This window comes from Pollachius pollachius (assembly GCF_949987615.1).
Source record: "Pollachius pollachius genome assembly, chromosome: 11".
In the NCBI taxonomy this organism is placed as follows: domain Eukaryota; kingdom Metazoa; phylum Chordata; class Actinopteri; order Gadiformes; family Gadidae; genus Pollachius; species Pollachius pollachius.
In genome coordinates this window covers 4,693,350-4,708,457 of record NC_136944.1, presented here as the reverse complement: position 1 = coordinate 4,708,457, position 15,108 = coordinate 4,693,350, and the positions used below count along the sequence as shown (strand labels likewise).

At 47.3% G+C, this 15,108-nt stretch overlaps 2 protein-coding genes across 2 annotated transcripts; both read right to left on the bottom strand.

Annotated features, from left to right (window-relative positions):
- Window positions 1–4,818: 4,818 nt before the first annotated feature.
- polr2f (RNA polymerase II, I and III subunit F) lies at window positions 4,819–7,844 on the bottom strand. The gene is made up of 5 exons (XM_079747152.1): window positions 7,721–7,844; window positions 7,191–7,260; window positions 6,585–6,715; window positions 6,139–6,210; window positions 4,819–5,373 (listed from the first exon to the last, which is right to left on the bottom strand). The coding sequence occupies exons 1-5, from the start codon at window positions 7,738–7,740 to the stop codon at window positions 5,283–5,285; spliced, it is 384 nt and encodes a 127-aa protein (XP_079603278.1). The 5' UTR covers window positions 7,741–7,844; the 3' UTR covers window positions 4,819–5,282.
- A 371-nt stretch (window positions 7,845–8,215) lies between these two features.
- LOC307083232 (uncharacterized protein) lies at window positions 8,216–13,559 on the bottom strand (the record flags this gene model as incomplete). The annotated part of the gene is made up of 10 exons (XM_079747066.1): window positions 8,216–8,344; window positions 8,621–8,664; window positions 9,306–9,420; window positions 9,979–10,052; window positions 10,151–10,241; window positions 10,683–10,809; window positions 11,229–11,333; window positions 11,591–12,929; window positions 13,292–13,337; window positions 13,439–13,559. 10 exons carry the CDS (start codon window positions 13,557–13,559, stop codon window positions 8,235–8,237), a joined length of 2,172 nt encoding a protein of 723 aa, XP_079603192.1. The 3' UTR covers window positions 8,216–8,234.
- Between the last annotated feature and the right edge of the window lie 1,549 nt (window positions 13,560–15,108).

The window sequence follows — 15,108 nt, the reverse complement described above, 5'->3', positions numbered from 1 at the left end:
GATTCACTCTCGATAAACAAGATGTCCAAAAATCCCAAAATGGCAAAGAAACAAATAAAGACTGGGAAAAAAAAGTGTGCCCTCGTGGATTCCTGTTACTGGCTCCCTCCCTACTTCACATTCTACCCATAATCAGATTGGCTAAACGGGTCATTCAGTTTGGCAGGGGGCCAGCCGCCCTGAATCGGCCAGCCCGTACTGCGGCTGCACTGGTTCGCTATCGGGGGTTGGCGTGTTGTGGTGAAATGCCGCTACTTTGCCCTTGCATAAAAAAACAACATAACGACCGTTTTGACATTCCCTTATACGTTCCATAGTGCGCGGTCTAAGCCGAGCCGTTGGCCAGTGCGCTGGAACGTCTCAGCGTTTGCGTGTGATCGGTGGCACGTCTGCTTGTGTGTGTACGTGCGTGTGAGAAGGCGGTTGTGTGTGCCGAGGTTAAGCTTCCTAATTCTCCCTTTTAATCGGCTGTGTGATACTTTGAAAAGACAAAGGGCGCCATTGAAAGGCCGCAAATGGTGTAGGGAGGGATTGGGGGGGATTGGAGAGGAGGGGCTGGAGGATGGATGTGGTGGAGGGAGGAGGAGGAGGGGGGGACCCCATTACAGCCCGGTCTGCAGCCTAGCACGGATACAAAGGAGGTCTCATACCCTGGGTTCAGATTCCTCCCTCTCCCCTTCCTCACGCTCTCCTCACCCCCGCAGGCCAGTGCAGTGCTCACCCTCTCCAACCTCCCTCTCCTCCCTCCCTCCCTTACCCCCCTACAGCCCAGTGCCCACCCTCTCCAACCTCCTTCACCCCTGCAACCAGTGCAGTAAAACCATCTCCTCCCTCCCTCACCCCCGCAGTGAGAACCCTCTCCTCTCCCTCACCCCTTCAACCAGTGCAGTGCTAACCATCTCTCCTCTCTCCTCTCCTCTCTCCCTCCCTCACCCCCGCAGTGAGGAACCTCTCCTCTCCCTCACTGTCCAGTGCAGTGCTAACCACCGCCTCTCTCCCAACCTCCCCCTCCATGCTCCTTCACTGCTATGTTGCCCCCCACCTCCTCCTCTCTCCCCCTCTCACCACCTCCTCCTCCTCACCCCCTCACCGGTGAAGAGCTCCCCATCTCCTTGTCCTCTCAGGTTGAGGCTGTGAGGAGGTAAATGAATCTCTTACGTAAGAAGGAGGCGTGATGAGGAGGCAAGGCGGGACTTACCCAGTAGCGCCGTACCAGTCCTGGGTGTGTTTATTGACCTTGCTGTGTTTGGGCAGTGGCCCAACAGAGCTTCCTGTGAGAGGGGAGGGCGGGGTCATCCCTGACTCACCTAGCGCCAGGCACTGAGGGGTAGTGGCCTGTTCTCACGTTTCCATGGCGTTTCCATGGAAACGAGGCGGCAGCGTAAGCCAAACCGAAGGCCCTTTCAAGGCCAGGCTCAGTGAAACGATGGCTGAGTGAAACAACTCTCGGACAGGACAACCGTTGAATCATCTGTTGCTGGGTAGTTTCAGAGGCTTTTTTTTTAACCTTTATTTAACAAGACAGATCAAGCCTTATTTACAGTGATGGCCTGACAAAAAACACAAGCTTCTTGGGGGGGAAGGGGAAAGAGGCAGAGAGAAAGGATAGGTTAGAGAGGCAACAGCACACAAACACAGCTGTACAGACGTACAACAAGGCAGCAACAGGGACCTGCAGGGTTAACATACAGCTACCCAGACATACAACAAGCACGAGCGAAGAACAGGATTACATAAACAAGGCAGAATAGCAAGAATAAACCTATAGCAAAAAAACAACTGTGAAAACATAAAAACATAAGAAACATAAAAAAACATAAACATAAAAAAGATAAAACAGGGTTAATAGCAAGGATTGAATCATCATGAAAATCACAGGCCTGAGCGAATATCAGCGGGTATGGGCGTACAGAGGAGACAGGAGACTGAGAGGAAGGTTAGATGGAGGGGAAGCAGTTGCAGGAATCTGTGAGAAGGTTTGAGATGGTGTCATTGAAGGCCGGGATCGAAATGAATTTGACCAGGTTGAGGTGTTTTTGTAGTGCATTCCAGTCAACGGCAGGCAGCTGATTGGAATGATGCAAGAGCGAGTATGGATCTGGTGTTAGGGGTTGTTAGCAGGACGTGGAGAGAGGACCGGGTGTTATATGTGATAGATAGTCGTTGCAGCAGGCGGGACAGGTAGCGGGGCGTTGAAGGAGGGTCTTGCAGATGAGAGTGAGAAAGTGAATATGACGACGAGTGTGTAGCGATGGCCAATTTACAAGAGAGTAAAGACTGCAGGGGTGGGTGTTGAGGGGGACATTTGTAGCAAAACAGATAGCAGACTGATAGTGTGTCCAGTTAGGCAGAGTGATAGAGTGTGTCCAGTTTGGCAGAGTGATAAGAGTGTGTCCAGTTTGACAGAGTGATAAGAGTGTGTCCAGCTAGGCAGAGTGATAAGAGTGTGTCCAGTTTGACAGAGTGATAAGAGTGTGTCCAGTTTGGCAGAGTGATAGAGTGTGTCCAGCTAGGCAGAGTGATAGAGTGTGTCCAGCTAGGCAGAGTGATAGAGTGTGTCCAGTTTGGCAGAGTGATAGAGTGTGTCCAGCTAGGCAGAGTGATAGAGTGTGTCCAGCTAGGCAGAGTGATAAGAGTGTGTCCAGTTTGGCAGAGTGATAGAGTGTGTGCAGCTAGGCAGAGTGATAAGAGTGTGTCCAGTTTGGCAGAGTGATAAGAGTGTGTCCAGTTTGGCAGAGTGATAGAGTTTGTCCAGTTTGGCAGAGTGATCGTGTGTCCAGTTTGATTGAGTGTGTTTTAGTTTATTTGCTAGGTATTGGCCTCTGAGAGGCCCTGGGTTATAGACTCAGTCCACCTTCTAGAATGTAGACCAACATCTAACCTCAGACTATGCACCAGGGAACCTAAACAGGTTCACTCTCAAGACCTCTAGTGAGAAACTCCATAGCAGTGTGTCGAGTTAGCGAGGGTTATAGCATAGCTCTGGTTGTAGCACTAGCATGGAGATGGCTGCAAGAAAACCCGCAAACTAAACGACGGTGAATCAAACGCATTTGTAACGTGGTTTAAAGGTCAAGCCTATAAATCCCGTCATTTTTATCACACAGCTTACAAAATGGGATCTTGTTCAACTCAGTTGCGAGAGTGTGTGGGTTCGACTCGAAAACAGAATGTGCATAAACTCTCTGAGAGCTCAGTGTTGCTTTTAACCAAGATGGAAAGTTTCATTGCATGTCAGAGAGAGATAAGTCAACCCACTACCAGCGGGAATAGCTTTGAGACCAATAAAGATCATTTGATAAAGTCAAAGACAATTAAGATAAACCCTACCTCACTATAATTCACCCGTTTATTATAAGCGCCCTTCTGAGGAGCATGACGCTGTCAAGAGTCAGACAAGCGGTCGTGTGGAGGAGCTCTGGAGCGATCAGATGGAGGAGGGAGGGAAGGGAAGCAGGAGGAGCAGCCGGAACCGGCTCCTGGGCTGGGGGCCCCTGGGCTGGGGGCCGGGGATTCTGGCAGGAACATGCGTGGCCCTCCGCACCACATAAAAGGAGAACTGCACGGCCCGGGGCCCGTCTCCGCACCAAATGGGTTCCCAGATCCAGTCTAATAATAACTGTGGTCGCAGGAAAAACGCACATCCCATGACAGAAAGGCGTTTGAGCATCGCGCGAGTGGCGCTTCTGTTTACTCTTCTCGGGCAAAATGGATTTGGAACAGTGACGGATGCGACCGATATGATGAGCCAGTTCAATAACGCATTGTAAGATGTTTGTCCCCGAGGGGCTTCCGTCATATATTCAAAGACTTCCCTTTTGATTTAAGGGCGGAACATGTGCCCGTCCGTAGTGGTGAGCAGTTGGGAAAGAACGAGCATTACATTGGCACAGAGACAAAGCCTTGGGTTGACGCTGAGAGAACCAGACAGGCCCAGAGTTAAACAACACTACTTATTAACCTAGTGGCGACACTGGTTGGTAGAATTGACAACCATGACAACTTGACGTGTTATATTCAGTACTACAGCGACCAGAGACACGCATCAACATTGGTTTAAGGCCGGTCGGGTGTTCATGTGAATGATAGGTCCCTCATTAGCCGAGCAGGGCTAAATGGTTTGCATTCATACAGCGCTTTTCAAACCAGTGGCAACTCAAAGCACTCTACAATATTGCCACACCGATGGCGGTGTCGGCGACACAGGGCAACAGCTAGCTCGTCGGGAGCAGTCAGGGTGAGGTGCCTTGCTCAGGGACATCTCGACACTCAGCTGGGGGGAGCTGGGGAATGAACTAGGAACCATCCGGTTACCAGCCAACCCGCTCTACCTCCTGAGTCACATGCCGCCCCCGTCCAGACATGACTCTTCCATCGTACATGCTGCAGCACAGGACCTCCACACCGGGACCCTCTCTGGGTGTGTTTTGCATGAGAAGTAAGATGGGGACACCGAAACACCAAACACGAGGCCGAGCCGACCCCACCATACCGATCCGTCTTGGACTGACACCCACGGGGGATGAAATGATCTGCTCTTATCTCTGCCACAGCTTTAAGATCGGCATCTGGCGGTCTGAGACCCGGGCAGGGTTATATTTGAGTATACAAAACAACATACACTCATACTCTCACATGCACAGGACTTCTGAAAAGCACCCTTTGCTGACAAACAGACTTTTGACTAACAAAGAAAACCCTTGCTTTCACACAGATATCAAAACCCTTTGATTCAGTCAGAGACTGAATCAAAGGGCGCATGAAGGGGGAATGGACGCATGAAGGGGGAATGGTTCATGTACAAAAGAATTTATTCACAATAATAAAATAGTTTGATCACAAGAATCAGCAATCTTTTTTTCTTCTTCAAAACAATAGTCACTACACTGTCGGAAAGACAGTGAGGCCATGAACACAAACACATGTCGAGTGTGTTGAGACGCCCCCTGGTGGTGCTTCAGTGTAACACAGCTGTAAAAAAACGTATTTAAGAAGTTGGAAAAGTTCAACTTAAACTGTTTAAAGTTAGGAGGTCTGAAAAACAACACAGTAAATAATACAGATAATAAAACAACAAGAGGTTGTCAGAGCAAAATATCGTTACGCTTAAATTAACGTTTGTACAATTGTATACAATTGTACCGGAGCAGCCTTCCTGGGTGTGGTCTGTGAAGGAGATGCAGCTCTGGCTACACTTAGCTCCATGTCACTCCACCTACGCCCCCCTCCCAGTGGGGGGGAGGTACCAGGAGGGGCCCGTGGCGGGGGTGTCGGTCGGAGCTCTAGTCTGTGATGATGAGCTCGTCGCAGCCCCAGTCCTCGTAGCTGTTGTCAGGGAGGTAGCGACGGATGATGATGGGGATCTTCCTGCACCTGTCGGGGAGCCAAAAAGTGAAGTCTTTATTCACAGTCCAAACTGAGTTCTTCAGTATTTGGCTAGTTAACTTCGGTTCAAGATTCCCTCGTTCATGTGTTGAGCGCCACCTGGGGGATCAATGAAGTAGTGACGGTGGGAGCAGGGAGATCATTTTAGGCTGCCTTATTTTATTCATTAAAATATCGATATTTGGGGCAATATTTCCAGTCTAACTCTTCATAAATAAATTTATATTTGGCGTCAGCGTATCGATTCTCGTAACGCACGAAGAAGGGCGACGATATATCGCCTTCCGCTATATTGTACCACCCCTAATCAGCACCTTCTCATCGCATGACCCTATTGGTCATAAATTACTCATTTCGGAGTGGCATCGTACAGAGAAAGCCAGGGGTGCCGTCGACCACAACAGATATTCTCACAGAGGATATCACTCACTCAAGGTGGAAAGATGGCTATGGTATTTCTAACAGTTTACAATCAAATGATTAAATTAAATCTGAGTGGCAGCACCTTTAAGGAGCAGGGTTAGCAGTCTTGCTCAAGGATTCCTACTGGTTAGACTGCGGAGAAGGCGGTACAAACATACGACCGAGCTACGAGTATGAACCACTAGACTATTCTGCTGCCTCAACTGGACATTTTGCACCACAACAAAGAGGGACGAAGCCAAATACTATTTATCACATTTATAAACACACACACACACACACACACACACACACACACACACACACACACAGTGGTCCCCTCTTACTCACTTGAGCTCCTTCATGGCAATCTGCAGGGGGTCCGTCTCTCCCTCCAGCTCCACCATGACCGGAGCGCACATCCTGTGAGGAACAAAACACCCCACACCAGGCTTCAGCTCAGTCAGGACTCCTGACGCCAGTAGGCTTCCGACTGTATTTACCTGATAATTACATACCTGTATTCAAATAGGGTTTTATACAGTGTAATACTTAAGACACTTATATTGACAGATTGGTGAGGAGAGTTTAGCTTTCAAGGCATGTTTTGTTAAACTATTTTACTTTTGATCTGCTCTTTTTTTTGAATTAGTCTAACCAGTCAAAACGGTTATATAACAGAGAGGTGAGGAGAGTTATGTGTCGTAAGACGACTAATATTTTCCTCAACCAAAGGGACGATAAGTCAACATCAGTGTGTACAACATCATGAACTCCTGACACCCAGAACTACTCACGCTATCTGCAGGGCCCGGGTCCCCAGCACCCTGGCTCGCTCGTACTTGGTCATGTAGCAGGTGGTGATCCTCTTGGTGTTCGCCCCGCTGCCGTCCCCGGCCGGCAGGATAGCCACGTTCTCCCGGTCCTCCTGCACCAAGCACGGACAGGGTCATCAGTACATTGATGGATCGATGGTGGTCTATAGATCTATGGTGATCTCATTGCGGTGGTAGTTGTACTAAACTTAAATGATAAATGGACTGCATTTATACAGCTCTTTTCTAACAGTGGCCACTCAAACCGCTTTACAATATCCCTTAACATTCACCAATTCATTCACACACTGTCACCGACCGCAGAGTAAACCATGCAAGGCGACAGCCAGCTCGTCATGAGTAGTTAGGGTGAGGCGTCTCACTCAGGGACACCACGACACGCTAGGAGGAGCCGGGGATCGAACTAGCAACCTTCTGTCGAGCCAACCCGCTCTTCCTCCTGAGCTACACCCCGCCCCCTTCATATAGCTATGAAGCCCATCGATGGCATTACGAGGTGAATAAGTAACGTGAACAAGAGACTCCTGCTCTGAAACACTTTGAGGCTGTAGCATAAAGGAGACGTACGTCTTCTGGGTTCTCCAGATCATCCAGTCCTTCATCTTCCTCTCCTTCGTCGAAATCCCCATCATCGAAGCTGCAATACAGAAGCAAAGAAAACGACACCATCGTCACCAAATGAAAGTATAATGTGAGTCACAAGTACAATAAAGTTGCGAATACCACTTGTGATGCTCATTAGTACAATACACGCAAACACACACACACACACACACATAGATACAGTATATATATATATATATATATATATATATATATACACACAAATAACAGTTCATATTATATACTCTATATTGAAGCACTTAAAAGTAGATGCTTTGCTTATTTTATGTTTTTTAATGTATCCTTACGATTCTCGCACTTTTGGGTAACATATGATTATTTAATCGATTATTGTAGGTGTCTTTGGCCAAAAGAGTAAACTAAATAAATGCATGCGTTAGGTGAACACATCAACACAATGTCCATTCGATCCCACGTTATTGTGAGTCTTCTTAAACCTCTGCATTTCTGATCCAGGATCGGTCGGTACTCACTTGTCTTCGTTGTCTGACATGATGATGTGAAATAATCGATAATATGTCTTTTGGTAGACTTATTTCCTGGCTTAATTACAGAGTGATGTTTGCCAGACTTGCTTTCAGGACTTCCGGTTCAGGCGGTGCAACTCTGTATTACATCCGTAGACTCCTGAGAACATCTCTTAATGGTTCCGCTTGGTGCGCAACAAATTCTACATTCATTCATGAGCATTCATTTCTGAAAATATTTATTGAATAAATAGTGCAGAAACTGTGGGCATATTTTGAATGCTTACATTTTATTTAATAAATTGCATTTTTTTATACCGCTAAGTATGATTTGTATGAGGACCATTATTATTTTGGTCATGAGGACAAAAAATGCTGAACACTGCTTAAAAATGCAGTGTTTTATTTCCACATAACTGAAATCCCCTGAGGATAGAAATATTGGAGGATTGAATGGATCACGTATTAATTATTCTCTTAAAGGGCAGAACACAGTCAGGTGTTCTGGACATATTTCAGTTCAGTTCTTCTTGTCCTTGGATTCTTGGGCGCTTAGCATCCGAAACACTTTCATGGGCTTGAACTTTCCTTTGGATTTCTTCAGCTCGCTGAGTCCCCTTTTCTTGAATTCTGAAAACAAACATGCATCATAGACCACTGTTATAAATATAATAATCATAAAATAAAGGTTTCTATCTTTTATTTTCTAGACATTGAGAGGTATGCCATTTGTAGCACACGTCAACTTCACTTTATAGAGATCACCCCGAATGTCACTGAATTTGTTGCAAAAATGTATTTTGGCAGGCTAGTTCAGAATCTGACTCAGAGACATGAAAGCACCGGCATTGTCTCGGAGTAGTCAGCTGTATGTAGTATAACCCTTATAAATATAACTCAGCCCACCTTGGTCTTTCATGGCTCCCAGCACAGAATCGTCTTCTTTTTCCCTGGAAAGAAAAACAACACCTTCACAGTTCAACAGTTTCTCCACACCCATTGCACACACTTCATATTAGGTCTTAATATTGTACATATATTATTCCTAGTTCCTTTATTATTCATATATGTTTACTGTTGTTTTTTAATGTGCAAACTTACCGTTAAATAAAACAGTTTCATTCAGATGTCACTTTCACTTAAGTACTAAAACATGAAGTCACTTTCACTTTCACATTCAAGTGATTTTGCCTCAGTAAAACAGCTTAGTGTGAGTAGGGTCACCTCTGGCGGTCTCTATCAGTCAGTAAAACAGCTCAGTGTGTGAGTGGAGTCACCTCTGGCGGTCTTCATCCGTCAGTAAAACAGCTCAGTGTGTGAGTGGAGTACCTCTGGCGGTCTTCATCCGTCAGTAAAACAGCTCAGTGTGTGAGTGGAGTACCTCTGGCGGTCTTCATCCGTCAGTAAAACAGCTCAGTGTGTGAGTGGAGTACCTCTGGCGGTCTTCATCCGTCAGTAAAACAGCTCAGTGTGTGAGTGGAGTCACCTCTGGCGGTCTTCATCCGTCAGTAAAACAGCTCAGTGTGTGAGTGGAGTACCTCTGGCGGTCTTCATCCGTCAGTAAAACAGCTCAGTGTGTGAGTGAAGTCACCTCTGGCGGTCTTCATCCAGGCTGCTGATGATCGCGTTCCGCTGCTCAATGACGGCCACCAGATCCTCCATCATTTTCTGCTCCTGGGCCTCTTCCTCAGCACTCCACTCACTCTCTGTTCAACACACACACACACACCGTCCAACACACACACACACACACACACCGTCCAACAAACATACACACAAACACACCATCCAACACACACACACACATACACACACACACACACCGTCCAACACACACACACACCGTCCAACACACGCACACACACACACACAACATTGAACACACACACACACACAAACACACACACAACGTCCAACACACACACACACACACCGTCCAACAAACATACACACAAACACACCATCCAACACACACACAGACACACACACCATCGAACACACACACACACACCGTCCAACACACACACACACACACAACATTAAACACACACACACACACACACACACACACACACGCACACACACAATTTAAACGTTGACCCTATCTAAAGGAACGCATCAGGAAAAGGCTGCTACCTGCTACCGGGAGATTACCTGTTTTACTGTACTTAGTTGTATATTATTCATATTATTCTACAGTATAAGTCAGTCAGACAGACAGTTAGACGTGGTCGTCAGCTACAGGTGAGGGCGGAGCTTCTCACCTGGTTTGATGAGCAGACATCGGAGCTTGTACTCCAGGTCAGCTTGCCTCTCCTCTAGCGTCTTCTGCTGTGTCCTGGAAACAGCCACATAGAACACACACAAACCCTTCAGCCACCACACACAACCACTCACTGCGTGGTCCCGGTTTGATGAGATATGTTTGTTACTTACAGGTGGGTGATCTCCGCCTCTCTGCGTAACAGCGTCTGTTTCTCCTGGATCAGAGCCATCCAGTCCGTCAGCAAGGCCTCCTCTTCATTTTCTTTAGATTCCATATAGACAATTATTAATAAAAGGCCTGCTATTTTTTTTCAGCATAACCGCATTTATTGGTCAGGCCCTTTTTGTTACGTTGAGCAACTTCTTCAGCACATTTGACTAGAACACAAACTAAACATTGAAACCCATAAAATAATATATAGATATTTAACTATAAAACAAATATATAAAGTTATGTTGACATGAACAAGATAATGAACTTTACCTGGGAAAGTTGACCCCTGAATTGTCTTTACAATTTCCCTTAGCAGAATTATTTCATCTCATGCTCCACTTAGTAACCAGTGGTACCATGTAAAGCCCCAGTACTTCAACGCCCTCCTGCCCACTACAATATACTATACGGGGAGTGGCTCTAGTAGCTCAGATGCTAGGGCCTTCTGGTGGAAATGCCCCTGGTTTGACTACACACTATAAAACACACTATTTCTGCAGTCTCTCAGCTTGCTCTCCAGCTGCGCGCCGCTCGACTCCAGCTCCTCCAGTCGCCTGCTGACCTCTCCCAGCTCCCCCTGCAGGTCGTCAGTGGGAACGCATGCATCAGTTCGTACCTGAAATCATTCCTTTAACCGTTATTACTCCGTACAAATGGGACACACACATGCATTAAAAAGACAAACAAGAACAAAACATGTCTTTAGGAAAATAAAAAATGTTTGTTCTCTTAAATAGTGCTTTGTAGATTAAAAATTAGCCGTACGATTTAAATTACTTGAGTTTTATCTGTTAGAAGTAACTTAGCCATCCAGCAGCTATTGGGGAGTAAAATGCTCGGTGAGAATAACAGTTGAGAAATTTCGATTTTAGACCGCTCTTGTTTAATTTCTGACACAAACAGGGCATCTCTTCTGAGTGCTTTGTCTTTAAAGTGTCTTTTTAACTGCTTTGATCCCCATTAAAAACCTGAAACACAAGTCCGGAACCCGGAGGTGATGCGTGGATGTAAATGTCATGAAAACACTCCGCCTACCTTCCTCTTGATTGGTGGAAAGCCGTAGCCTGGAGCCTGCGGGCGGCTGGGGAGGGAGGCCTGCATCGTGTTGGATCGAGGAACCGCAGGTCTTGGGTCGGGTCTCTACCAACATAGTCAACACAATAACATTAAACACATCAAAAAAATGACAAATCGTTAGCAATTCATTATCAAACGAATAACCACACACACTTTGTAGTCCTTCTACTGTATGAACTTTGTTCGAATAACTAAGTAGAACAGTGCACTCTCTCCCGCCCAATGGAAGCATCCATTTTATTTGGCATATACACATAAAATCAAGAAGATAATGTCACTCCCCTAGGATGCCAGGCCAGGCTTCTGCACACATCTCTCACCTCGCTCAGGGACGGAGTCGTCCTGCCCTTCTTCAGGCCGGAGAAGATGGCCGGCACGGAGAAGCTCTTGGGGATGGAGGAGAGACCAGGGGCTTTGGCAAACGCACCTGCGCATGCAGACTCCATCAAGCCCCCCACAGCAGGGCACTCACCCGGAGGACTGTCAGGACTGTCTCCAATGTCCGCTGAACGGCCCTGTCCAACAAAACTAGCTACACCGACACCGCTAGATAAACCACCTAAGTTGTCAGACTGTGTTAAGTCTGGTTTGCCGAGCCTGCCGCCTACAGCAGGAAGATGAGGAGAACCAAGTGGATTAGCACCTGGTAGTCCGCTACTCAAAGGGCCACCCGCTAATCCAGGACTACTTGATAGAGCCATCAAGGTAGCTTGTCCCGCCACCTCAGGCAACCCCAGTTCGATAGCTAAACCAGATAATCCCATTGGTACCTCAATGGGAGCAGGTAGACCTCTTTGGGCTGTTATATCCGCTCCCCTATCAATTGGCAATCCACGTAAACCATTCCCCAAGTCTGGTACCCCAGGAACCTCGCAACCTATGTCTGCAAAACTCCCTAGTCCTCCAGAACTAGCTGGAGCAGGTGGTGTGTCCCCACTAGCTGAGCCACTGAGGCTAATTGTTCCGGCAAAGTCTAGCCTCCCATGCCCCCCTGCTGTGTCTGCCCCGCCACCCATGGCCCCAGCCTCTGGAACAGTCAGAGGACCAGGTGGATGAGCTCCTTCTACTGGTCCGCTCAGAGGGCCATCCTGGGTTGAGCTACCCAAACACACTATCTGAGCTAACAAGGGAGTGTCTCCAAGCCCTTCAGGTAAACCTGCTGCTGCTGCTGGAGATCCACCAGGCCTATCCTGGTTACTTCCACCCAGACCAGGGGAGCTGTCAATCTGAGCCGAGGGCGGTGGCGGATCTTCACAAGGTGGTTTCTCTGATGGGGCCGGTCCATCAAATGGCGAGGCTACGCTACTAGTACCAGCTACGTTAACCGTATTTGACATATCCCTTGAGCTCGGCTGGCCCGCAACATCTGACTTTTCTTTGGGAGGAATGGGGGCTTTCCTCGATTGGCTTGGGGGCTCAGAGCGCTTGGTTTGATTGGCTGGCTGTTTAGAAGCCTTTCGTCCAGCGATGTAGTCAGCCACCTTGTGGGCTTCCGCAAAGGGGTTGGGGGGGGCGACCCTGGCCTTGAACCAGCCTCTGTGATGGCCGGGCAGAGAGCTGGCCCATGGAGGGGTGAATGGAGACGGTGCAGGAGGAAGCTGGGTCCAGGGACCTGGATGGACCATGGTCATCCATGGGTGTCGGCTTTTAGCTTTCAGGCTAGCGCAGCAAGGAAATGGGCAAAGAGGCCAGGATTAAGGTGCAAAATGGACTTCTATAGGAATGTAGTTAGTAGACAATAAACAATTTCTCATCACTTCGTTTTTCTGAAAAGTTATAGGGTCCTGCCCCCTCCAGGTTGGCTGAAGGGGGGTATCAGAGCCCTTTCAGACTCTCTTATTCCTCTTACTTATTATTTATTCTCACTTTATTTTAATTTACTCACACAAATAAAGATGACTGGACTCCTGCAATCAGATAATCACTGAGTTGGAAACATACACTTTAAAAACTTTTGATTTCATTTAAAGGTATTTCCTAAAAAACACGGTCTAAACAATAACAAATGTATAACTGCTTACGTGGGATGAGGAGGGGATGTAGGTTGATTTGGGTGGGATGAATTATCTGTACAGAAGGAAAGATAAAAAAGGCAAACGTTGAGTTTGGGCATCCGCATTAAATGCACACTGAGTCTCCAGCGTCCAGCTCACAGGTGGCTCACCCACCTGGAAGGGGCGGGATCCCTCTGGGGGGTCTTTTGGTTCTGGGGGCGGGAACCGGAGGTGCGGTAACGGGAGGCGTGGTAACGCGAGGCCCGGGAATGGGAGGCGCTGGCGGCTTCGACATGCTTGACGTCGTTATGGCGACGACCCTCCACGGTGGGTTCCGGGCGATAACGGGTGTTTATCTCGCAACCTCCCCAGTGTGATGTAAACCCGCGATCAACAATGTCTCCTCAGTGGCTGTCCGTAAAACTGTGAAAGGAGTTGACCTCTTCACCTTGACCTTTGACCTGAGAGGACGCAGATTATTACTGATGTTTATAAAAAATAATTACAGTGAATACAGATACATGATATAATCATTCAGGAGCAGGCAGGCAAGATGCCTACATGTAGGCTGTTGTCAGTTGGGATCAAATCCAGGTCCTTTCATTCCTCATAATTGTTCTAATAGAGTAAAGTAATGCTTGATGCACAAGAAAAGCAATGACCCTAATCTTTTTGAGTTAAAAAACAACCCAACCAAAACGAATTGCTTGCTTCAAAATAAAAGTCCCCTTTGGTTATCATCCGATCTCTTTCTGTGTTTTACCTGAAGTGTGGTGGCCGTCTATCCACAAGGTTCTCCAGAGGGTCCTGCTCAGCAGAGCGTCCGTCGGCTCTATGGGAGGGAGCGGTCTGGCAGGTTCCAGAGCTCCGAGGAGGAGGAGGAGGAGGAGGAGACAGCCTGGTGTGTTGACAGTACTGGGAGTGGAAGCGTTTACCCAGGAGCACCATTTTAATTTTCAATTTTGCATTTTCCTTGGTTGATGTACTATAAATGCTTGCAAAGTTGACATGCATATGCTCTTGTTTCATGTATAAATAACCTTCTAAATATATTATATCAAACTGAGTTGGTCATCTTCATTACATAACTATTGCTCAGTGACACGGGGGGAGGGGGGGCTCTTAATTTGCTTGCCCATCACAAGGTCTGTGCACGGCCCTGCTGATTAGGTCAAACAGAACCTGAGACCTACTCTAATATGATTTAATGGGATCAGGATGTCCTCTGTGTAACTCTTGAGCTGTAGCACTACATTCAGCGATACAGAGTTGAAGTGACGTGTAAGGATTCACACACACCGATGTTCATGCATTATACACTAGTTATACATACAAAACCTGTGCCATAGACTACAGAAATCCGGGTTTAGTTCGGCTTTGAGAGTTCAGGGGTCAGGTGGTGTACTTACGTTAGATCTGGTCTGTTGGTCTCGATTGTTGACCAGAAGAAAGCCGGACCGCCAGCGGGTCCATCTCCTGAGGGGGATTAGTCAGCATGAGATTAACCTGCAGACAGAGAGCAATGCATTGATGGGTTCAGGGGTCGCGGTGTTGGTAAACAACACCGCCTCCTTCAGAGATGGTCGCAGAACGTTAAACACTCCTCTTCATGTCTCAATAACAGTGAAGTCTCCAGAAAACGGTGCACAGGTGGTCGACTTTCTCGCCCTTAATACAAGTTTACTGTGATTAAAACTTGCAAGATAAAACGACCGCTCACTAGAAAAAGTCCACGTTGCACGGTTGTTTGTCCACAACTCTGCTGAAGCCATGCTGAACACCGTCTTCCTCAAATCCATTAACATGATAATCCTAGAGAGACATGCATCGAAAAACATATTATA